We start from the raw sequence: 24,796 nt of genomic DNA, 5'->3' as shown, positions 1-24,796 counted from the left end.
TAAGGTGAATAATGATTTTCAAATCATCAAGAATCATAGGCACTACCATGAAGGTACATATCAATGATTCAATAACGAGTGAAGGTTTAAGCAATCCAAATATTTCCAGTTGACCACACAAGGCATCCTTACAATCAGTAAGAAGCTAGTGGTTTGGAATGTGAATCTCACCAAAGATCAAGCCCAACACTTAGTCCTTCAAACTTAAATACTACTTCGACTGAGAATGATTCAAGAAAGCAAACAACCATGAAGATAGCCACAAGAATTGCGATAAAACACCATAACTTCAATATTTTATTGATCTCAAAGCCAAAATAGACAACAATTGCTTGGAATTCTTTCTTCAATGCTCAATCTTGCTACAAAATAACTTTCTTCTCTCAAAAAAAAACTCTAACTTCTAATTGCAAATCATCTAATCTCTCTATATATCAAAATGAAAATGAGTGAGGGTATATATAGCATCCTCAATTACAATGAACGGCCCAGATCAACAGAAGATCAATGGCTAAGATTATGACACCTAAACCCTAATTAGGGTTTATTACAAATAGTCCCCTTTTTATTGAACAATATTAAATGCATAGCCAAATATTTAATTTGGCACGAAAATCTAGGAAACATAGACCAATGATAATTAAGGTGCCACATCATCTATAACAACCTTTCTTCTAGAATCTTATTTCCTTTCCAATGCTCTTTCTTAGCATATGCAATGAATCTAGACACGATTCCTTCAATCTCAGCAATAGGAATCTCGGGAAGATTCCTCATTCGTTCCTCCAAGTGGATGACCTGATCAAAAGCCTTGAGAAGAGCCGCATCCCATTCAGGTTCAAGTTCTTTGATCTTCTCAATCAGGAGCATGGTAGCAAACATTTGATCACGTTGCTCATCTGTGATAACATTCTCATCTTTGCAAAAGATGACCTTGACCCTTTCTTCTAATTCTTGAAGATCCACATCTGTCTCAACCTCGATCCTCCTGCCAAGAATAGTACATAACACTTCAAACACCTTGTCCTGGATCGGATGGATGACCTCTTCAACATGATTGCATTTGGTACTGATGTCTTCGAAAAGAACTTCCTTTATCTGGAGTAACGTTGACCACTGGAGTAAATTATGAGATCCTCCATCCATTATCTTTTCTTGTGCTAGGACCTTCCTTGATGTTTGCCGGATTACTTGTAGAACAGGAATGATAACATCCTTAGTATGACCGAAAGCAGCTATAGTTATCATTAGGTTGTGGATGATCTCAAGAACCTGGATAGCTCGGTGGATGGTCTGCATCATTCTTGTTGCAAATTCAATAGCAATTGTATGAGATTTGTCAATCCAAGAGCTCATAAGTTGGACCAAGCTCTTGACTCTCTCTGCCTCACCAACTGATTCAAGGGGAAGTGCTTGCACAGGAGATACTGCTGGATCCTGACGCCCCGAAGGTTGATTGAGATGGCTAAAGTAGCCTCTCCATGCACCTCTCTCTCTCTCAAGCTTTCTATTTTTCTCCATTTCTTCCCTAAGCTTGTCTTTTAGTGCCTCAAACGAATCGGTTGCCTCATCCAATGTTTGCTCAGCAGTGAGTGGACCAAGCTCAAATGTTTCTACATCATATTCTTCTGCGAGGATTTCACCTTCATACTTGTCCACTGCTGGTGTAGCTATTTGCAATTTCCTGGATCCTGTCTCATCTCTGATCATCTTGGACATCTTTGTGGCCTTCCTCCTTTCTGTCACTCCCTGAGAATTTCCTACAAGGCTCTCTAAGTCAATCACATTATCTTCGTCCTCGATCACAATCACCCTTGTTAGTCTCTCCTTCAACCAATCTGGAATAGCAGATCTCGTCTCTCTAACTTGTATTTCTTTAGGCAATGTCTCTTCTTCTCGGAGAGGAGATGTCACTTCGTCATCATTCTTGTCTTCATGTAGCTCATTGATTTGGAGAGATCGACTTGATGAACGTTGAGGTGCCTGTCCTTCTTCATGTTTATCATTCTGTACCATTGATTCCATAGATTCCTCCATTTCAAGTGTCTTCTTCTCTTGTCGAGAAGATGTGCCGGATGAGCGATCTCGATTGGCCTCTTGCTTCTTCTTGGAGGATTCCCTTTTCTCAGGTCTTTCTTTCCTCTTCGAGCCTCTAGGATGAGGATTGCCTCTAGGATGAGGATTGCCTTCACTTGCGCTTCGAAGGTTGCCTTCGCTTGTGCTCTTGGGATGAGGATTACCTTCACTTACACTTGCTCCTCCTTCCCCTGGTCTTTCCTCCAAAGTAAAAGTCATAGATATGTTCTGCTCTCTCAGCTTCTGATGTTGCACATCAACCCATCTGCGAGTACAAGACAAAACTGGAGCCATCAAAGTATCTAGATCCAAAACCTCAGGCTCATTCCAATCTATCCTCACTGCTTTGCTTTCTCGGTCATAAGATGATTGGAGATGTTTGCCACTGTCCTGAGCTTGATCGGCCACTCTATAAATTTTGCATTTCCTGGTGAAATCTAAAGGCAATCTGGAATGCATCTTTCTTTTTACTTCAAAATCATCTGAGAGATTCATCCAAAAGTCCTCTACCTGAAATTCATGCTTGTACTTTCTACCAACTGTATCCTCTATATACCCATAAGGATCAAAACTCTCTCTCAAGGCAAAGAATGAAAATGAATATAAGGCCAACTCTCTCTCTGCGTCATCCAGGGCTAGAGCATTAGGACATACCTCAACTGAATTTCCTAGTATGATCGGCACAGGAATTCCATTTCCATGCCTGTGTCTGAATGCCTTCGCATAAGCTGCCAACTGCCTAGTCACTTCAAGTAGCACTATCCTGTCTGTCGGATATCTCGGCAACATGTAGGGAGGTGAAGGACATCCATGAACTCTAATATATGTAGACTTCTGAAATTGGATGAACCAAGCACCATACCTCTTTACAAGCTTTTGTGCATCTTGAGATAGTCGATTGTGAATCCCGCCTTGCAATGTCCTGGTGATGTTCATCGTGAAGGTATCATTGACTAGCTTATAGTTACTTCCAGGTGGATGATGCAAATGGACGTAAGAATCACAAACTCTGACTTCCCTGGGCCCTCTTTCGATCACTCCTCTGTGAGGTAGTCTCGCATATTCAAAACTTCTGATCAAGGCATACATGATGTATGAGCTCATGTGGAATGACTTGGTAGCCTTTAATCTTCTTAACTGTACGTCCAAGCAATGGCTAATCATTCTAGCCCAATGAATTGTTCCTTTTCTTTGAACTATCACTTGGATGAAGTAGAACATCCACTTCTCGAAATAGAAGGCTTGAGGAGCCCCTGTAACTCGGTTGAGCAAAGTTATCAAATCTCTGTACTCCTCCTGGAAGTCGATCCTATGTGGTGTGTTGGGAATCTTGCTCAGGCGAGGACGACTCTTGAGTAACCAACTCTTGTTGATGATGCTCAAGCAAGTGTCTGGATCATCTTCGTACATTGACCTGGCTCCTTCTAAGCTTTTGTAAATCATATCTCTATGCTCTGGAAGATGGAGAGCCTCACTTATAGCCTCCTCTGAAAGGTAGGCCAAAGTGTTTCCTTCCTTGGACACGATCGATCTTGATTGTGGATCATAATGGCGGGCACACTCGATCATCAGCTCATGGCACTGGACTGCTGGAGGGAAACCGGCCGCCTTGATAATGCCACTTTCAATTATTCTCTTTGCGACAGGTGATGGTTTTCCAATGTAAGGGACCTCTCGAAACTTCTTCACACTGAAGTTTCCTAAGTTGGTATCTCCAATGTTGCTCCACTTTGACACGATCTTGGTCTCCAGTTCTTCATTCTTTTGATCTTCCTTCATGAGGGCTGGACGACTGGTGGATGCTCCTGCCTTTGGGGTCGCCATCGTGACACCTACACAACATTTCATAATGAGTAATATTTTATGCAACATAGAAATATAGACTAGAATGAGTTTAAATTTAGGAAACTTCATGATAAATCTTTGAATTATCATTTCCTAAATATAACTATGCAATTTGGGATTCAAAATTCAAAATTTGGACAAGGGAGATCTCGCCATACCTCTTCTCGAGAGCTAACTCTAAGAAATGATGTAAAATAAGGCAAATTTGCTAGGCAAAAAGGTAGATGGAAGTCTTCAAAATGCGCTTCCTTTATCAAATTCACCACCTCTAGCCTTCAACGTCTTGAGGAAAATTCGCTCCACCTTTAGCCTTCAACTAAACTCGCTCCTTCTTAGACCAGATTTCGCACCCTTACTTTGCTTCTCCAAATCGCACTTGAATGGATGATTAAATGATGGATTAAAATGCTTCAAAACACCACAACTATATAGGCGCTCACCATTGCAATCTCCCATAGGCCGACTTGGAAAATAGGCCAAAAAAAAAGGCAAAAATCAAATAAAAGGAGAGGCCGACTTGATAAAAAACATTAAATAATACCTCAAGCGCTCTAATTTTATTTTTAATTTAATAATAATTAATTTTAAATGCCTTTATAATTAAAAATTTCGATTTTTTAAAGGCTTAAATTAATTATTAAATGTTATGCGCACTTATTAAATGTCAATTTAATTTCAAAATATTTCAAGGTTTTATCGAATTTGGCATTTAATGTGTCTTAGAAGGATATTGGCGCCCAAGCATGGAAAATAATGGATATTAACAAGATCGCTCTGGTCCCTTGGAGAGGGACAGGAGTGCGTACACACTTTAGACCTCACACTTCTTGTTTTTTACGTCCAATACCTCATCTTTGACGTTCAAGATGGCATTTTCATTGTGAATTTAGAGTTTGATTTATTCAATCTTTGGAATGAATGCTCCTTAAAACATTTTCGCCTTGGTCCCTTGGTGAGGGACAGGAGTGATTTCATCCTTTTGTCCTTGGTCCTTGTCTTTTTAATTGCCAAATCAAGTTGTGAGGTAGGCAATGATCATTAGTGTTCGTTCTACGCATGCTTAACTCGCTTTTCAAGACAAAAATGTTCCTTCCAAAGATTATCGCCCTGGTCCTCCAGTGAAGGACAGGAGCGATTTTTACATTTGAGCCTAGGATTGTTGATTCTTGGAGGCGATTCCTTGTTCACGATCTTTCGAAAGACATTTCTCACTTTGCACAACCTTGCTTTGGCGTGGCTTTGGAGGAAAATTGTTGATTTTATAGAAAATCGCCTTGGTCCTTCAGTGGAGGACAGGAGCGCTTTTTAGTTTATTGCACAATCTCTTGACCACATCAACCTCCAGTTACTCCTCAAGGCATAAAACATGATCCCCCATTCCGTCTTGAGTCTTGGAAACAAAAGTAGCATTTCAAAATGTTAGGCGATTAGTCATATTTGAAGATTTCAATCTGGTCCCTTGGTGAGGGACAAGAGCGATTTAGCCAATTTTCATCAATTTGGTGGTCTTTGTTACTTCGTTCTTCCATGAAACCCTTTAAATATCATTTTGACCTTGCGTCTTGACTTGGATTCGTCCAAATTTGGAGATGAAGGTTAGCTAGTGTGTTTTTCGCCCTGGTCCCTTGGAGAGGGACAGGAGCGATTTTGCAATTATAAGCTCACTTGTGCTTTGCTAGCTTCGAAAAGTATCTTCAACGGATCGATTATATCTTCCTTCACCCACCTCAAACGCGAAACTTGCTTTCCTTTTGCCAAAAACTTGTCTTGAGGGAAAATCGCTCTGGTCCCTTGGAGAGGGACAAGAGCGCCCTTTGAAAATAGCCCTGGTCCCTTGGTGAGGGACAGGAGCGAACTTGTCATTTAGGTTGATTTTCTCCTTTGTGGCCCACTTAAATTATATTCAACAGACAGAGCACACTCCCCTTGGCCTCTTCCAATCGTAAAATCACTTAAATCTTGTGAGGATAATGCAAATTTGGGATTCAAGCTCCAGTCCTTCAGTGAGGGACAGGAGCGATTTTTGCTCTCAAGGCCAAATCCTTTTACCTTTTCACTTCAAATTTCCTTTGCTGGGAAGACATCATCCTTCTACAGGCCATGAACGAGAACCGAAGTCTAGGGAAGGTCTCAAAAGGTGTCTTTGGAGAAAATCGCTCTGGTCCCTTGGTGAGGGACAGGAGCGATTTTGTCTTGTTAGACAAAAAGTTCAACCTTTCACCGCTTTTGATTAAGTCTGGATATTCAACTATGCTCTTTGCATCCTTCCTTGTGCCTTCGACGCTCCAATTTGATCAACCAAGGTCAAGAATGACCCTGATAAGCCATTTCGCCTTGGTCCTTCAATGAAGGACAGGGGCTATTTTGTCTTAATCACTCAAAATCATCATCTTCAAACCTCAAAATCCTTAAAATCTTTAGTTCACGTCCAATTGACTCCCCTGGCAACCCTGCACAAGACAATTTAAACAAGTTAGAGACAAATATGCATTAAATAATATTTTCGCCCTGGTCCCTGGGAGAGGGACAGGAACGAATTCTCCCTGAACCTTCAAAATTTCATCATTCAATCACTTTATTATGCAGGATTAGGTCATCTTCAAGGCCAGGGTCAGTTATCTTGCTTCCAAAAATTTGGTCAAAATTCACCTAGACAAAATATACAACTTACCCTCAAAATACTAGCACTTAGACAAAACTTCGAATTTACCCCAAACAGAATCCTGACTTGACCTAAGACAACCCTGACTTCAGTAATCCATCTTTAGGAGGATGCGTAATAACTTTCAAAATTCAACTGGACTTGTCTTAAAAACACATTCAAAAGAAACCCCAGGGGTTTAGACCTAGTCCAGACAGACCTCACTCAAAATCCTAAAAAGCAGAGAAAAGAGCGGGCAAAAACCAAGCGAAAAAAGAGGGGGTCCCCATTCTAATGGGGCGATGTGTGAAATGGTCACAACACCACCCTAAACCCGGAAACCCAAAAATCCCTTCCTTTGTCAGATTTTGGGATTTAGGGAACTAGTGTAATTCTTATAAAGGGATAAGCATTGGCCCGTCTCTCGAAAACTTGAAATCCCTTCCTTTGTTGGATTTCGGGATTCGAGGAACTAGTCTAACCCTTACCCGAATGGTAAGCATTAGCATGTCTCCCCAAACCTTGAAAATCAAAATCCTTCTCTCACCTTCCTCTTGTCCCTTTGGTCTTTTGGACTTCGGAGTTCCCGACCCCTCATCCTTAGTGACAATTTCTTGATGGCCTGATGCATGATCTCTGATGACCAACAACACATACATATGGCGTGATCAACACTCAAAGATCTTAATGCTTCATCAACTCCTACAACTTGTCTATTTTGATTCATGGAGCTATAGGGGCACATTTAATGCATTTTGTAGGTTGCCATCAATTTGACCTTGGATTGCTAGGCAATCCTTCTTCTTGATGTACTTTACTTCTTGGGATTGCTTTGTCAGTGTATGGTTAGTTTTCTTGCGCACACAATCATGTTAGATCCAGCCGCTTCCCTATCTTCTCAGACTAACATCCACCTGTACACGCAAGAGTCAGGGTTTCCCCTCTTTGACTGTTGGTTTCTCCTTTGCGACCAATTTTCTATAAATAGGCTGTTAAGCCTCATTGTAAGGGGTTCTCTCCCTGCTAGCTTGACCTATCTTCTGCTCTTGCACTTCTCTTGAAGATTTGTATATTTTCTTGCATTTCTGCAACTATAAGTTTGGATGTTGGCCCGTGAATGAATTATATCATCGTTTTTGCCTCTTCGATTTGTGCATGTTGTGTATGTCTTCTTACCTTAACAATAAGCATGTGTTTTGTGGATTTATCTCACATATATGCTGTGTTTTCTTGTTTTTGAGTGTGATTTGTGAAAATCTTCTTCCCTTTTGACATTCAACAAACCCTAACCTCCATACATGTGTTTGGTGCATAGAAACGAGACTCGGACTCGGTGCGGACTCGACAAGGCTGACCCGACTCGGGACTCGGCAAAAAATTGATAGGACTCGGCAAAAACTCGATAGAACTCGGCAAAAAAATTAATTTCTTGTGATTTTTGCCTAGAGCGAGTCCTGGAGAGTCACGAGTGTTGTCGGGTAATTACGTATGTGTTAATTTTTGTGTTAAAGGTCGGCGGTTAATTGACAGTTGCTGGCAGTTGGCACCGGGTAACCGTGCCGACACCTATATAGTCATCCTTGTTTCCAGTTTGTGGTACGATAGTACAGGCTGGATGTTATCTGATGTACTGGCACATGTTATCAATGAGAGTGAAGTATTGAGTTCATCTATTTGTCTGCATCTGTGTATATTGTCATATTCTGGTTATCTGCAATGCACTAAACACACACTCACACCCATAGGGAAAACATCTGGTGCCGTTGCCTAAATTAATTTGGAGCACGGGAATATACTACATGGCACGTGGATAATGGGACAACCATTGCCCGAAGGGATGAGCAATAACCTTGACGAAGAGCTTGAAGAACTGTTCGAGGGAGAACTAGCACTTACGAAAGATTTCTCCTGCATCCTCCAGGCGGTGATCGAAACACATGTACGAAGAGAAGCCACCACCGAGGATGTTCCAGAGGATGCTGTGTGGAGTACGCTTGGTGTAAGCTTGTCGGTAAATCGTTTGATGAGCAACTTGCCCAAGCTTCTGGCACAGGCATTTTTGGCTCTTCAAAACCGCAGGGAAGACACCTATCGGGAGAACCGACGACAACAAATCCTACGAGAGTTTTACGAGCGCCAAGAAGAGGAGCGCGATGAAACCGAGCGAGGGGTAAATAATCCTTGAACTGTGTACGAGTGAAGGAGAATAAAGAAGAACACCCCCATTATAATGAGTATGTCAGTGACATACATTGTATACGAGGGATGAATTAATAAAAGTGTTCTTTTTAATATGATGTCTTGTTCTATTTCATAAGGAGAATTTAGAATTAATGCCCAATCTGCTAAATAAGGACAAAAACAAAAAGGAATACGTAGGGGACTCTGAAGCTGCCCAACGAGCATTAATTCTTGACCAACAAGCATAACAAAGAAGAAGATTCAAGAGGATTGCCGAGGAAGCAAGCCGCGAAAATGGTAGCAATAGCTCTGGTGAGGGCCAAGATGCGGTGCTAATCGAAACCACCAGGAAACGATTGAGGGATTTGTCCCTCACGTTGGAGGAGATTTGTCTGTCATGCTCAGTAAACTCTCTGTCACCGATGAGCACCTACCTCAGGTACCGTCTGGCAAAACTGCGAAGGAGATATGGGACCATTTGAAGAGTCTCCATGAAACCTTTGACAAGAGCAGAGCATTCTTTTTGAAGAACATGCTCTTTTCGATTATGATGGACGAAAGGACACCTCTACAGGATCACTTGATCAAGATCAAGGACATTCGTGACCAACTTGAGGCGATTGGTCGCACAATGGAGGAAGAGGACATGGTTGTCATCACTCTGAAGAGTTTGCCTAAATCTTATGAGCATTTTATCGAAACGCTCAATATCACTTCCATTGACATCGATTTGAAGTTTTCCGATCTTTGTAACAAGCTTTTACAACAAGATCGGTGGCGCCAACAGTTTGGAAGCAGTACCAGTACCACCTCCACCGAGCAAGCGTTCTCTGCCAAATCTTCTGCTAAGGACAAAGGGGAGGTTCAATCTTCTCAACCGAAAGGCTCCGATTCTTCTTAGGACAGCAAGAAGAAGAACGTTCAGTGCAATTATTGTCATAAGTTTGGCCACATGAAGGCCGAGTGTCGAATTCGTTTGGCTTCTGAACAGAAGAAGTAGGGAGGGTCTCAACAGAAAGCAAATCTCGACGAACACTCTGAGCAGAAAGAATCTGCTTTCTATGCCTTTATGGCCAAGAGAACAACAGATCTAGTACACTCTTCTGCTTTGTGTATTGGTTCAGGAGCTTTGCGACATTTTACTCATCGTCGGGATTGGTTCACGAAATTTGAACCATTCTCAGATTCAGTAGTCTTCGGAGGAGGAGAAGAGTACACAGTTGCTGGTAAGGGCATTGTCCAGATTCACTCAGGAGGTAGAAATTTAATTTTTCTTGATGTCTACTATGTTCCAAGAATGGAACATAATCTCCTTTCCGTCAGTCAGATCATGAGGCATTCTCCTCAGTTAGATGTTGTCTTCAGTTCATCCATCTGCAACATTGTTGATAGGGAGACTCGTACTACAACTGCTATGGGACTTGAGGATCATTATTTGTATCGACTTGCTGATTCCGGCGATTCTCAGGAGCACGCTCTGGTTGCTCGGAGTACATCCATCAGCACACTTTGGCATCAACGTTATGGGCACTTAAACGTGCACTATCTCTCTCAGTTATATCGGGAGGGTTTGGTTACTGGTCTACCTGAGATCCAACCTCAAAATCATGGAGTTTGTGGAGCTTGTCAAGCTGGGAAGCAACATCAAACACCATTCTTGGATTGTGATTCTTGGTGAGCCTCCAAGGTCCTTCGATTGGTTCACGTTGATGTATGTGGGCCAATGAACACTCAATCTATTATTGGTTGCAGGTACTTATTATTTGTTGATGATTTCAGTCAGAAAATGTGGGTGTATTTTCTAAAAAATAAATTAGGTGTTCAGTACATTTCAGCAGTTTAAGGCCTTAGTTGAGAAAGAATTTGGTTCTCAAATTGTCACTCTAAGGTCAGATAATGGGGGGGAGTTTTGTTCCAATGACTTCTCTACATTTTGTGCTACACATGGCATTAAGCGCTAACTCACCACACTATACACCCCTCAGTAGAATGGTGTCGTTGAACGTAGGAATCACAACATTATTGAAATGGATCGTTCTCTGATAGAGCATCGCAATGTTCCTAAGAAATACTGGCCTGAAGCAGTTTACACTGTAGTCTATCTCCTCAATCGGTCACCTACACATGCTGTCAAGAAGATGACTCCTGAAAAAGCCTGGTCAGGATGCAAGCCTAAAGTGGGCCATTTGAAAGTCTTCAGTTCTACGGCTCATGTATGGATTCCAGACGCTAAGTGTGTTAAGCTAGATTCAAAGAGCCAAACACTTATGTTTACTGGTTACATCAACAACCACAAGGCCTACAGGTTGATTGATGTGGAGACAGATCATCTCATTTTCCGTCATGATGTTGTGGTTGATGAGACTACTAGTCCATTTATGCCTTCTACTACTCCTAGTCTTGCGACTTCATCTGTGAAGACTTCTGATGTTGGTGTTCGTCTTCCTCTTGGTTCTCATGATGGGAGGGCTTCAGAGCTTTCTGACTTTGAAGATGAGGAATCTACCGATCCAGCACCACAGGATTTGCATTCAGATGACTTTATTCTGGAAACTCCAGGGGATGTTGTTCCTCCAGTGCCAGATGTTGGTACCTCTACCCTCCGACCTAAATGGTGGGCCAAGACAATAGGAGATCTTCGTGATGATGAGCTTCTTGAGGATGGATCAGGTCGTCGAAAGAGAAAGTAGCAGAATACAGTCAACTTTGCACTTATGGCCAACATCCACAACATCCATTAGCCTTAGACATATTCCGAGGGTAAAGGCATTCCTGAGTGGGAAAAGGCTATGGAGACAGAATACCATAGTCATCTGAAGAATAACACTTGGGTTCTTTTTGATCTGCTTCCTAGGAAGAAACCTATCAGCTGTAAATGGGTTTACAAAGTCAAGTATCATGCAGATGGTACTTTGGATAAGTACAAGGTTAGATTGGTTGCTCGGGGTTTTATACAGCGGGAGGGCATTGACTACGAGGAGACTTTTGCTCCTACTGCCAAGATGAGCACTATTCGTCTTCTTCTCGCCATTGCAGCTTAGTTTGGATGGAAAATTCACCAGATGGATGTTAAGAGTGCATTCCTCAGTGGTGAGTTGCAAGAAGAAGTTTATATGACTCAACCTCCTGGCTTCAAAGTTCCTAGTAAGGAACATCAGGTTTGCAGATTAGTAAAAGCTCTATATGGATTGAAACAAGCCCCTCAGGCTTGGTACTTCAAGATTGATCAATATTTGGTTGAACATGGTTTTCAACGCAATCCCTTTGACACTAATCTGTCTGTCAAACTCTCTGGTGATGATATCCTTTTTCTTGTTGTCTACGTGGATGACTTGATCATTACTGGCATTTCAGCACATTTGATTACAGCCATCAAACGGGACTTGTGCCAATCTTTTGACATGAGAGATTTTGGGCTTCTCCATAATTGCTTAGGTGTCGAAGTGTGGCAGATTGATGACAGTATCTTTATTTCACAGTCCAAGTATGCTCGTAGTTTGCTTGACAAGTTTCGAATGCAGGATTGTAAACCTGCTTCCACACCTGTGGAGAAATGGCTATAGTTATCAACCAAGTCTGATTCACCTGCAGTAGATGAAACCAAATTGAAGCAACTAGTAGGCAGCCTCATCTATCTCACTGCCACTAGACTTGACATCTGTTTTGCTGTTAGCTACATCTCTTGCTTCATGACAGCTCCAAAAGCTGATCATTGGATTGCAGCGAAGTGAGTGCTTTGATATGTGAAAGGCACTTCATACTATGGCATTTTGTATGGTAGGTGCAACAATCCAACACTGATTTGTTATACTGACTTAGATTGGGCAGGATCAGTGGATGACAAAAAATCCACTTCTGGGTACGTGTTCAGTTTAGGTACTGGTGCTGTCACTTGGAGCAGCAAGAAGCAATAGGCCGTGGCTCTTGCTCAACCGAAGCTGAATATCGGGGATCAGTCAAGGCCGCATGTGAGGCAGTTTGGCTCCGAAGGATGCTTTCTGACATGTAGATGCCACAAATAGGTCCTTCTTCCTTGTATACTGATAATCAAGGGGTGCTCAAACTGGCCAAAAATCCATTCTACCATGAACGTACCAAGCATGTCGAGCTTCATTGTCACTACATCCGCAAGCTGGTAGAAGACGGATTAGTTTAGTTGCAATACTTTCTGATAGTGGATTAGATTGCGGATATTCTCACAAAGTCTTTGCCGGGATAAATTTGTAAAATTTAGGGGGCAACTTGGTGTTTTTGATAGATTGACCATTAAGGGAGAGTGTTAGAATAATAATTCTATATAATGTTAATGGTCATATTAGGTAGATAGAAGTAGGTATCATAATTAATATCTACAGTATTTTTGGAACTTCTGTTTATTGTAATTTGTTCTTAGTTAATGAATGAAGTTTTTTACTAGTTCATTTCCTGAACAACCTCTTGGTACACATTTAATATTTGATATGTTTATTCATGCCTAGATCGCTATAAGGCCACCTCTAAAGTTACATGAGCTTTATGAAGAGTAAACTGAACTAACCTTTCTCCATTATGTCTTCAACCAGTCTCTCATTTTTCCTTTCCTCTTCTTTTGGTATTTTGTGACCATTAATATAAGCTTTGCTGTTCTTTTGGTTTCTTCATGCTATCTGTTGCAATTAATACCAGCTAAGACACAACGATATGGATAATGTTAATATGCCTATATTGATGTAAGTCTTCGATGTTCAAATACTGCAGGAATATAGAGGGCAACTAATTAATGAATAAAGGATTTGTATTGGTGATTCTTCCAATGGACTATCCATAGAGTTTATGGATCAGTATAGCACCTCCCTTTTTTTTCATAGGAATTTCCATTGACTGTGCCACTATTCCACTATTTTTGTTATGGGCTTGGACAGTGGTAGACCATTTTTGAAAGGTGATACTTAGTGCCTGGATAGTGTACAAGATATTTGTTCAATGAGTGAAATCTTGTATGAGCTTTGTTTTCTAATTTAACATGTTTGGGCTCAAGGGCAAGCAGTCCTAAACTAAAAGTAAGTTAGACTCTCTATTTTTCCATTAGCTTGTTAGTGTCCATTTTGTATGGCTCTGAGCTAATACTGCTATCATCATTCTTAATGTAGTTGGTTAGGAAACTTATCCACCCTTAACCTAAGTAGCACTAATACTTGTAGGTGCCCTTTCAACAATCAGAACTTCAGTAGTCACTAACAATGGATTAGGAATTCTTGGAGCAAGGATAGGAAGGGGAGACAAATTTAACCATAGAGCCAACTAGAGTGCTAGGATACATTGAACCAAAGGTAATACATTATCAATTGCCAAAGGTCACCATTCATTAAGACCGGTCTTGGTTATCAAGGGAATACCAAAGAAGATTAGAATCCAAAGGCTGGTGAACCACCAAAGGAGATAAATGCAGAAAAGCCTAATAGCCATTCAGATGCACTGAAGGGATCTGTCAATAATGAGGGCAGCAAAAGGAAAGAAGGTGATATGCAGCAAGAAGAAAGGTGTCATTCCTCAAAAAAACAGCAAGGAGAAAAGGGTTTTAGAAGATCATCTCGTTCAAGACATTCTCATATACCAGGTTCCAATATTCATTCTTCGGATGTTGTTTTTCTTTGTAATCATTTTGGTCACAAGGAAGCAGAGTATAGGGCAAATGCAGGACATGATTATGTGATGAACAAAACAAAAATTTCGTAGGGCTGTTCATAAATAGAAACTACAACTCATTTGCTCCTTTATTGGATTACAATATCATATGCTATCAGCCCAACAACCTTGGTCATATAGCACATTTTTGTAGAAGTAGCTTTGTGGGATATCCTAGATAGGACAACAGAGTGGATATCCCTGCTAAACAGAAGGAAGAACTTGAAAAATTCTGGAAAAGAAGGCAGGAGCAAGAAAATCAAAAGAAAGAGAAGTCTATGCTTGTGCAAATTGCATTTCATGCCCAAGATGAAGGAAATCAATGGTACATTGACAATGGGTGCTCAAGCCACATGATAGGGGACAAGAGCAAGTTTCTCTTCTTGAAGGAAGTAAATTGAGACACTGTGAAATTTGGTGATAATGCTACAATAAGGATCATCGTTGAACTACTCGCCAAAAGCAAAAACTCGCCAAGGCTTGAATAAAAAATTGGGCGAAAACTCTATAAAAATTGGGGCAACTTAAAAATTTGCTTAAATTTAATTAGAAATGCATATTTTTGTTGCAAAATTCAATGAGGAGATGCATCCTATGAGTCAATAAATGAGTACACAAAAGAAACAAGCCGAGTCTAGATATATTTGATTGGTTTAAATACAAATTGGGTACAAAATGGCATCCTCATGTGGAATGTTGACAGCTGGTAGCCTGAAAGTTTGAAGCAAAATAAAAATAGCAAATTGTTTTTGTAAAACTAAAAGAAAATACAACATCAGAACAATTTACATCTTCCTCTTCCCAGCTCTAGTAAAAACTAGGGGAGAGGTAGAAGTAGAGGGTCTAGTCCTAGGAGTCCATTGTGGCTCTTCCACCTCGCCAACACGAGGTTGAGGGTAGCACCCCTCGATGGGGTTTGAGAGTGAGAGAGGTAGAGAGATAGGTCTATATCTTGGGAGAGAGAAGAGAGTGAGATAGAAAGTGGTAGAGAGAGGGGATAGAGGAAGAGTGATAGGTCTAGAATTCAGGGCAGATAAAGTGAGTGAGATAGAGAGAGCGAGAGAATGCTGATAGGAGCCTATTGATTATTAAAATTTGACTAAGTCTGAAGATTTATAAGATCTTCTAAAACCTAGAATTTGCATTATAACCCCTAGAGATCTGAAACCACTCTCAACATCCTACCAATACATACATGAAATATAACTTAAAGTATCCTTTCTTATACTTAAATGTTATATTTTATGTATATATTTTGATGAAGAGAATGAGACTAACTTGAAGACGTCTGGGCCACTTTTTTTTATGCAGCTGAGTTTTTGCCAGAGGCTTGTTGAGTTTTTTGAAAAACTCAACGAGTTTATTCCAAAAATTCTGCTAGTTTTTGTTGAAATGGTTAGCTAGTTCAGATCATATTTTAATGTTGCCTTGTGGCAATTAAAATATTATTTTATTGTAATAAGGTTAAGTGATTTATGTCTATAGGGCTGGGCCCAAATGTAACGTATGGATTAAGCAATTTATGTTTATAGGGCTGGGCCCAAATGTAACGTGTGGTTAAGCATTTCATAGGGCTGGGCCCCAAACAGGAAATGTGTCACAAGTTGCAAGTTATGTAGGCCCCAAATTGGGCGCCAAAGTGCAAAGTGAAATATGTAAAATAAAGGAAATTAGTTAAGGCCGACTTAGAAGACTTGAACATGAATCTTATATATAAACAAGATTCATTCTAGACAGCAAACATTGTTATAAAGTGTGATCAGCCTTATGCAAGAACAGTCAGTGAATCTGCATGTTAGAGAGCGAATCCATTGGACAACTTGCTGGGCAAGGTGGTGCGCTATACTTCAGTGATCTCCCTCTTCAATTGATGTCGATATTTTGCTCTCTCTGAAGACACACTACAGCTGCATATGCTAGGTTCAGTCTGCCCTAGATTGGCAACCAAATCAGATAAGTAATCTGATTCATGTAATCTGCTTATAATTAAGAATCTGATCTGAATCTTTCATGTTGGGTTTTTCCTCCAAGAGGGAGGTTTTCCTAGGGTACTTGTGTCTTGTGTTGTGTGTTTTTATTATTATTTCTGATTATTCTCAATCTGTTTATAACTTAAGTAACTAGATTAACATCTGATTACCTAAATTCAACAGTTTTTGTGCGAGTTGTCAGCAAAAATTGTGAGTTTTTTAAGATTTGGCAAGTACTCTTCGAGTCTTCCATTTATGGTAAGGATAGCTGGTAAAGGTACTTCTAACCTTGATATTGGAAAGATAAAGAGTAGAAAATGTGTTGTATGTTGAAGGTTTGAAGCATAATCTTCTTAGTGTTAGTCAAATATGTGATCAAGGACATAGCCTTACATTTCGAGCTCAAGGTTGTGAGATCAGGAAGGCACATATAGGAAAGTTAGTTGCAGAGTCAAATAGAACAACAAATAATCTATATAATCTCAATGAGATAGAGGGAGAAAATTGTCTCTTAGGACAAATGGATGAAAGTTGATTATGGCATAGAAGAATGAGCCATATGAACTTTGATAATCTAGTTAAGATAAACGCCAAACATTTGGTAAGAGATATGCCAAAGATTGCTAAACACTCAAACACTCTTTGCAAGCAATGTCAGTATTGCAAAATAGACAAGATCAAGCCTCAAGAAAAAGGACTAATCAACAACAAAGCTATTGGTACTTGTCCATACATAACTCGTGGGTCCACAAGAATGAAGAGTTTGCAAGGTGAAAGCTACTTTATGTTGCTCATTGACAATTACTCTAGAATGACATGTGTTACTTTCTTTAAAGAAAAATTGAAGACATTTGAGAATTTTAAAGTCTTTAAAATCCTGATTGAAAATGAAACTGGTTTAAAGATTAAGTGCTTGAGCTCATATTGTGGAGGTGGAAGAAGATCAACAAGAACATCTGAACATGCAAACCTCTCCTTACCATCCAAAATAGAACCGAAGGATTTTGTAGAAGCAAGGGTAGACAAGTATTAGATTGATGTTATGGAAGAAGAGCTGAATCAAATTGAAAAGAATGAGAATGGGAACTCGTTCCAAGGCCAAAGGATAAGAATGTGATCTGTACCAAGTGGGTATTTAGGAATAAGCTAAATGAAGAAAGTCAAGTGATAAGGACTAAAGCATGCTTAGTTTGTGAAGTTCATTCTCAAGTTGAATGTATTGACTTTGAAGAAACTTTTTCTCCTATTGCAAGACTAGAAGCCATAGAATATTTTTGGTGTTCACTTGTTTCAAGAATGGTAAGGTCTATCAAATTGATGTCGAGTCTGCTTTTCTCATTGGCAATTTGGAGGAAGAGGTATACATTGAGGTATACACACACATACAACTAGTAAAATATGTTGAGACATGGACCAGCTAGGACTCGAACCTAGGACCTTCCATACGCTGCTGGAGTGCTCTACCACTGAGCTACTGGCCCCTCTTGGACCAGTCCATCGTTGGTCCGGGTGTGGCTTATTTCCAACACCAACACCCCCCCTTAAGCCACACCTCTCGTGTGCTTGGGGCTCCTAGCCTGGACTTGGCTCTGATACCATGTTGAGGCATGGACCAGCTAGGACTCGAACCTAGGACCTTCCACACGCTGCTGGAGTGCTCTACCACTGAGCTACTGGCCCCTCTTGAACCAGTCCATTGTCGGTCCAGGTGTGGCTTATTTCCAACACCAACAAAATATATATAGTAAAATAGCTGTATATATTTTAAACTGTACACATACTCAATTTCTTACGCTAATTGGCATATATATATATATATATATATATATAAAATGTGACTGATCTGTACCATCAAATCTGAACCCTGAAATTGTTAGATATACCCAATTCCTTACACTAATTGGCATCTTAGAATATTGCCTGACAAATACTTTTTATGTTTTTCCACAAGCTTGTTATATTGGAGGTAATGTATTTGAAATATTTAAATCTCTTAAGCCAATTTGGCTGTTGGTCAGTATTTATAGGTATCTGTGTTGTGGCGCATTGTGTTATTGTCTAAGTGAAAATTAGTTTGATTTGTATTTGTCAGGGCGGTTGAAATCCCAACATCATCAATTTTTTCTGATAAATATTCCATTCTCTTTTATGCAGTGAACTTCATTTCTTTGTCAAGCAACGACAGGCCGACTTTGCTTGGCTTGCTGGAGCAGGCATATACTATGGTAATCTGAATCTTGGAGCACCACAAAGGTGGGGGACTCATTTTTGTGTTTTTAACTATATATAATTTTTTCACCGTAAGCATGATGACATTTTATATCAGTATCACTTTTTTGTTATTTGCTTGTGGTTTGTTGGTTGCTTTTTCAAACATAACATATTGTTACCGTTGTGCTGCCTTGAATATGTGAAGCAGTGAATTTCAGCTGAACTCAATATAGGCTTAATGTTTGAGATGAAGATGATTTGACATTAAATGATCTTATCATATTTAACTGATTGAGTAGTTAAATAATTTGATACTTTGGATTACAACGACTATTTCTTTTCTTATAGTTGATTTTATGTAATTTGGGGTTTTGATTTGAGCTTTGCTTCCCTTGTGTCTTTGCTATATTAATTTTTTGGTAGCGGCTCAAGCAATGGAGATGACAACTTTGTGGAAAACAAGGCCCTTGTAGAGTATTCAAAATTAGAAAAAGACCGAGAAGGAATAAAACCACACTCACTTGCATTATCAGAGTTCCATTTCTTGTTGCTTTTTGAAAATAAAGTTAAGGTGAGTCTCACCCACATCCCTTTTCACATTTATATCATTTGAACTGCTATGATCTGCATATTTCATGCTAATCATGTAAGTTAGAAGGCTTTCTTTGTAATTAAAAAATCGAAGTTAGGAAGGTTTTACTGTAATGGTTCAAACACTGAACATTTTGATGTGAATTGACATCATTATCGAGTTTCTTGGTTATGGAACTTCATCCTCATTAAAATCTGATTGTGCTTTGTTTCTACCGTTAAGGCAGGTTGTTAATAAAGTGAGCCAAAAATTGATTGAGGAGCTGCAGTTTGACCGAGAATTTGATTCAAGTTCTAGAGAAATTCTTGGACTTTGCAGTGATGTTACGGCTGGTGTATTTTATGCATATGATGAAAACTCTATTTTTGAGGTTTGTATCTGATTATTAATTTCGTCCTTTGGATCCCAATTTTGTGTAAGAACAAGGTTTACAAGATCTATCCTGTAACTCCTTTATCTAGACATGTTCTAGTTGCCATATATGGTTATGATTTGTATCAGGTGCAGAGAATCGGGAATTCATTCTATTTCTTGCAGCCATAGTGAGAACAAATTGTGTTAAATAATATAAAATATTTGGGTTAATTTTATGCACACACTCATGTACATTTTCAATTATGTACTCACCTATGCATACATGCAGGATAGTAAAAATTTATGATAAAATTAATTTTTATCCCAGTACCATGCATTTTTAAAAAAAAATTTAATAGATATGAAATGTGGGTACAAGGGTCGACAACTAGACTAAATGTAGTGGTGTGTTCTAGATCACAGCACCAAGTTGATTGAGATGCCTTTAGAGCCTTGTTAAAGATGTTTGTTGTGAATCATTTAGCTTCTTGTAAATCAAGGAAACATTGTGTTTTCTTGGTGCTTAGCGGTAGGAAATCTCATGATTTTTTCTAGAGATTTTATAGTTAAGCTTTGACCCTACAGGATTGATATGAAACATTTAGGAGATGCTTGGACAATGCAAGAAAGGACATTGAGCATGCTGCAGAGGAGAGCCACTTCTCTTGCAATGATGACAAGATATTCCTATTTTTCTCATGACAATGATGCAATGATGACAAGTACTTTCTTGGATGTGCTTCTATCTCATAACCCTGATTTCAGCTGACTTCCTTTGCCTTATTGGTGGCACATTAATGAAAATATTATTGAAATGCTGTTGTTTCTCTTATTGGTTTCCTCGTAAATAAACAATTTTGAAGAATTCTCTTGCTACAACTGTCATAACTTAACCTTCGAATATTGTATCATCCGCAACCTACTTATGCGTTGGGTTTTAATTTGGATGAATTGTTAAGTGGGCAGAGTTTTGAGGTGGCAGAGCCATGTCAAAAGTCTACCACCTTCATTATGACTTGTTTTTCAAACTTAAGTGCTGATTTCTGTGGCCATTATAAAACACACCTAGCAATACTTTGATGTTCAGATGTTGGTAAAAGCATGCCTATATTACACCCATAATGATGGTACATTACTCCCATAATTGGATGTAGTACATTACACAGTATTATTGTTAAGTATTAGCATTTCTTTCGAAGATTCAAATTCAGGGCTTTGCTATGAAAGCTCTGTTGATTTACTGCTTGAGCTTATATCATTTGACATCAGCGATATATATTTATATTGTGTACATACAGCGTACCCACACACACTAAAGTGGAAAAGTTCCTTGTTCCCATAGTGGGGACTTATGCTAAGTTGGCATGCTAGATAGATGTGACTTGAAAATTCAGCTTTTGGTTTTTACCTTTAAACATACATTATCCATTGCCTAACCTGTGAATTTTAATCTTTGGAAAGAATTCCACACTTGTATCTAAATCTTCTTCGTGTAACAATGGTACCATTTAGTTCATTGCTTCCATTTGAAATTCAGTTTCTTTTTTTTTTTTTAATAAAACATTCTAATTTCTGTTCATTTTGAAAAAATTGTAGATATCTGTACATGATGAAGGCCAAGATATGTGGCAAGTTTATTTAGACATGAAGGAATATGCTGCTGCTTTAGAACACTGCAGGAACACATTTCAGAGAGATCAAGTATACTCAGTTCAGGTTATAAAATCATTTTTCAGGCATCGAACTAGTCAGATTTCTGAAATCACTAATTAATTGCAGAGAATCTGTGTGCTCTTTTCACGAAATGGAATGTGTCAGGTTTTAAATCAATGGGTTTGCTTTGAAGTAGGCTTACGTGAAAATCATTAAATTTTGACTGCAGAATCTTTTTCTTATTGATCTGCCCTATGAAGTAAGTTTCTTCTTTCTAAATCAAAATAAATCACATGTTTTATAATATTTTTTTTGTTTCCTGTGCAGGCTGAGGCTGCCTTCTCTACTAAGGATTTCATGAGAGCAGCTTTTTTTTATGCAAAGGTGACTTTCTCATATTCCTCATATATGGGTTTTACAGCTTGAGCAAGTGCCTGTTACCTACCGACTAAACATTTAATTATGAATGTTTTTTCAGAAAGTTGCAGTATGTGATAAATTCCAAGTTTTCGAAGTAGTAGTTATGAGGAAATCACATTTATATAAAAGTTTGCTGATTTAAAAATGTGGGCTTAGGAAAATTTTGAACTACTTAATTGTCCATGTTCAAACTAAGCAATGCTCTGTCAAATGTTTGCCAATGATCTGACCAATCATCTAGGTGAACAGCTGTCTCTTTAGTTGGGTTTATGATTTCATCCATGTACTTGTTCTGCCTCACAGTTACAAAGCCACACTTCATGCATGTGTGTTGAGTTGGGTTGTGTTGAGACATGGACCAGCTACTGGCCCCTCTTGGACCAATCCATCGTCGGTCCGGGTGTGGCTTATTTCCAACACCAACACCCCCCCTTAAGCCACACCTCTCGTGTGCTTGGGGCTCCTAGCCTGGACCTGGCTCTAATACCATGTTGAGACATGGACCAGCTAGGACTCGAACCTAGGACCTTCCATACGCTGCTGGAGTGCTCTACCACTGAGCTACTGGCCCTCTTGGACCAGTCCATCGTCGGTCCGGGTGTGACTTATTTCCAACACCAACAGGTTGCTTGCCGCATTTTTGCCATTTGCTATTAAATGGCATGAACATCAGACCGAACTTCACAAATTCCATACATGTTTTTTAAGAAACATACTAATAAAAGCTTTTTTGAATGTAGAACAAACTAAAATTTTTAGTTTCAATCTTTATATTTGCATGTTAGCATTGTTAGGATGGTGTTATAAATCTTGCAAGTCCTTGTAAACATTTTCTATATTTTATTTGTTATGATTTATGACCCCTTATGGAATGGGGTGCCACCCTAAGTCACAAGATTCGTCGAATTTCACCCATGAAATTCAAAATTCGGCTAACTTAAAAAAATTGCTAAAAAGTTGTTCAAATTCGCTTCGAATTCGTACGGTAAAATGGCATAGCATTTCCAATAAAATATATTCTAGGAAAATGTTTCCTGCAGGTTTTTTTCCCGGTTTTTAAGAGTTCAAGAGGATTATTCCCCGTTTTAGGGTTCCGCTTGAGTTTTGTAATAATCTTTCATCGTTTCAGGGTTCCGTCTAATTTTGCAATTATTATGTCTTCAATTTCACGTCGAATTCAGATTCTGCAATGGACTTTCCTAGGGATCCTTCAATGATTCGAAATATGGCAACAGAGGATTCTACAATGATCTGGATTGAGCGAGTGATTCAAAAGTTTTACTCTCGACATAGCTTCAAACTATATATTAAGCGATATTTTATTACTATTATTAGATTATAATTTTTTTAAAATTTAATTTTAATATTTCAAAATTTAATGTAATTATATTTAAAGTTAAATATTTTTAATTTATTAATATAATGTTATATATGTCCAAAATATTATATGTAAATTTTAATATTTGTAATTAACAAATATAATATTATATATATTTAAAAATGTAATATCATTTAATTTATTAATTATGAATTGATTTTTTGTGATGAATTTGTCTATTAAATATATAATATATATTATGTATGTGATATTAAAAAATTTAATTTTACAGTAATTTTCTATGTTTTTATATGAACAAATTTAAATCTATTTATCAATTTTAAACTATTTTCATCATATTGTGAATATATTATTTTTATTTTAAAAAATTAAATTTATATAAGGCGAATTTAATGCCAAATTTTTTTTCGAATTTTTTACCCTTGTCGAACTTCATTCGAATTTTATTGTTGCCGAACTCGAAGTCAAATTCAAACCTTTTGAGTTAGGTGCCACCCATGGAGGAATCTTGAGATTCTTTCTATGACGCATCTTACCAATTGGATTGTATGTTATGACATGCGTAAAATAGCATCTATTATCATGAATGATGTGTAGGAGTATTTCAAGAGCATTGATAGAGGGAATTACGTAGGAGGCCATTTGCAACATCTTTGACCACTATTTATAGCTTGCATAGGATCATGTAAGAGGTTTGAATGGATCAAAGAAGAGTGCCCAAGTTTGGTGGGTGAACTAATTGACTTGGGAGTTACATTCTATTATGGGAAGAGTTACTCTTGGAGAGAGGGTACATTGGTCTAACTTGGTCACTGCTATCATCATTTGATCTTTCTTTGTTGTTTCAATACTCGTGATTTTATCTAGTTTGGTAGCTGAGTGGGATTGAATGAATTGATCATATACTTTGGTTTATCAGTTCCTAAGTTACAGAGTTACCCAAATTTCTTCATACAAATTTGAAATTCAGTGATTTAGATTGTTTTTTGTAAAAAATGCCCTAAAATTTATACAGAATGTTTGGATGCTCACTGTTATGGATGTTTACTGGATGTTGTGCATTGTGCACACCTCACCCCGTCTTTTACGGGGACCCCCTTTGTTTTGCCCGTTGCTCTGCATTGAAGAGAGAGAGAGAGGGTGAATGCCCAGTGTGAAAGTCGAATAACTTGGGGTTAGTAGAGTCCTGATGAGATCAAGCATGGAATCGCATACTTTCTCCTAAATGCCTGAGTCTCCCGAGCCATTTCCAGTGTTAATGTGATCTCGAAGCATAAGTCGCAATTTCCTCTCATTTGTCAAAATCCCGACTTTGCAAATTGATGGCTCCGAGGTTGAACATCGCACCGAAATGGGAAGACCAGAATTCCAATCGATAAGGGCGAAAATCGCGAAATGTTTGAAGTTTGCATGGATTTTAAAATCGCTGAAGTTCGCTATTTTCAACTTAGGAGAAATCGCAAAATTTTTTTTTACAAGTTTGCAAAAGAGCTAAAATTGCCGAAGTTTTCAAAGGGCTCCAAAATAGCGATTTTTATAAAGTTTTCAAAAGCCTCCTAAATCCCGAAATTCGCACTAAAAGGGGGAATTACGAAAAGTTTCGGAGTTTGAAAAAGGTCTGAAAATCCCGAAGTTCGCCGTGGAAGGTGTAAGTGTTAAAAGTTTTAGAAGTTTTCAAAATGCCTCCAGACCCTGAAGTTCGCGATATATGGAAAGGGCGTGAGTGTTAAAATGTTTAAAGTTCACAAAAGGGGCGAAATTTTTAAAGTTTGCAAACCAAAGGAAATTGCCGAAGTTTAGCACTACAGGAAATCGTGGAATATAAAGTTTGTAGATAATATAAAAACGCC

At 38.8% G+C, this 24,796-nt stretch overlaps 1 protein-coding gene across 2 annotated transcripts in view; it reads left to right on the top strand.

The window, feature by feature from the left end:
- LOC131032370 (vacuolar sorting protein 18) overlaps positions 1-24,796 on the top strand; it is a 251,231-nt gene that overhangs the window by 44,798 nt on the left and 181,637 nt on the right. For both annotated transcript variants that reach the window (XM_057963318.2, XM_057963319.2), the window contains exons 8-12: positions 18,532-18,630; positions 19,012-19,159; positions 19,407-19,550; positions 21,131-21,250; positions 21,515-21,571. In XM_057963318.2, the coding sequence (XP_057819301.1) occupies positions 18,532-18,630; positions 19,012-19,159; positions 19,407-19,550; positions 21,131-21,250; positions 21,515-21,571 (568 nt within the window). The remainder of the gene's footprint in view (positions 1-18,531; positions 18,631-19,011; positions 19,160-19,406; positions 19,551-21,130; positions 21,251-21,514; positions 21,572-24,796) is intronic.

This window comes from Cryptomeria japonica, chromosome 8, assembly GCF_030272615.1.
Source record: "Cryptomeria japonica chromosome 8, Sugi_1.0, whole genome shotgun sequence".
Classification (NCBI taxonomy): Eukaryota; Viridiplantae; Streptophyta; class Pinopsida; order Cupressales; family Cupressaceae; genus Cryptomeria; species Cryptomeria japonica.
The sequence above is the reverse complement of the archived record's forward strand: the minus strand, read 5'-3'. Positions and strand labels throughout refer to the sequence as shown.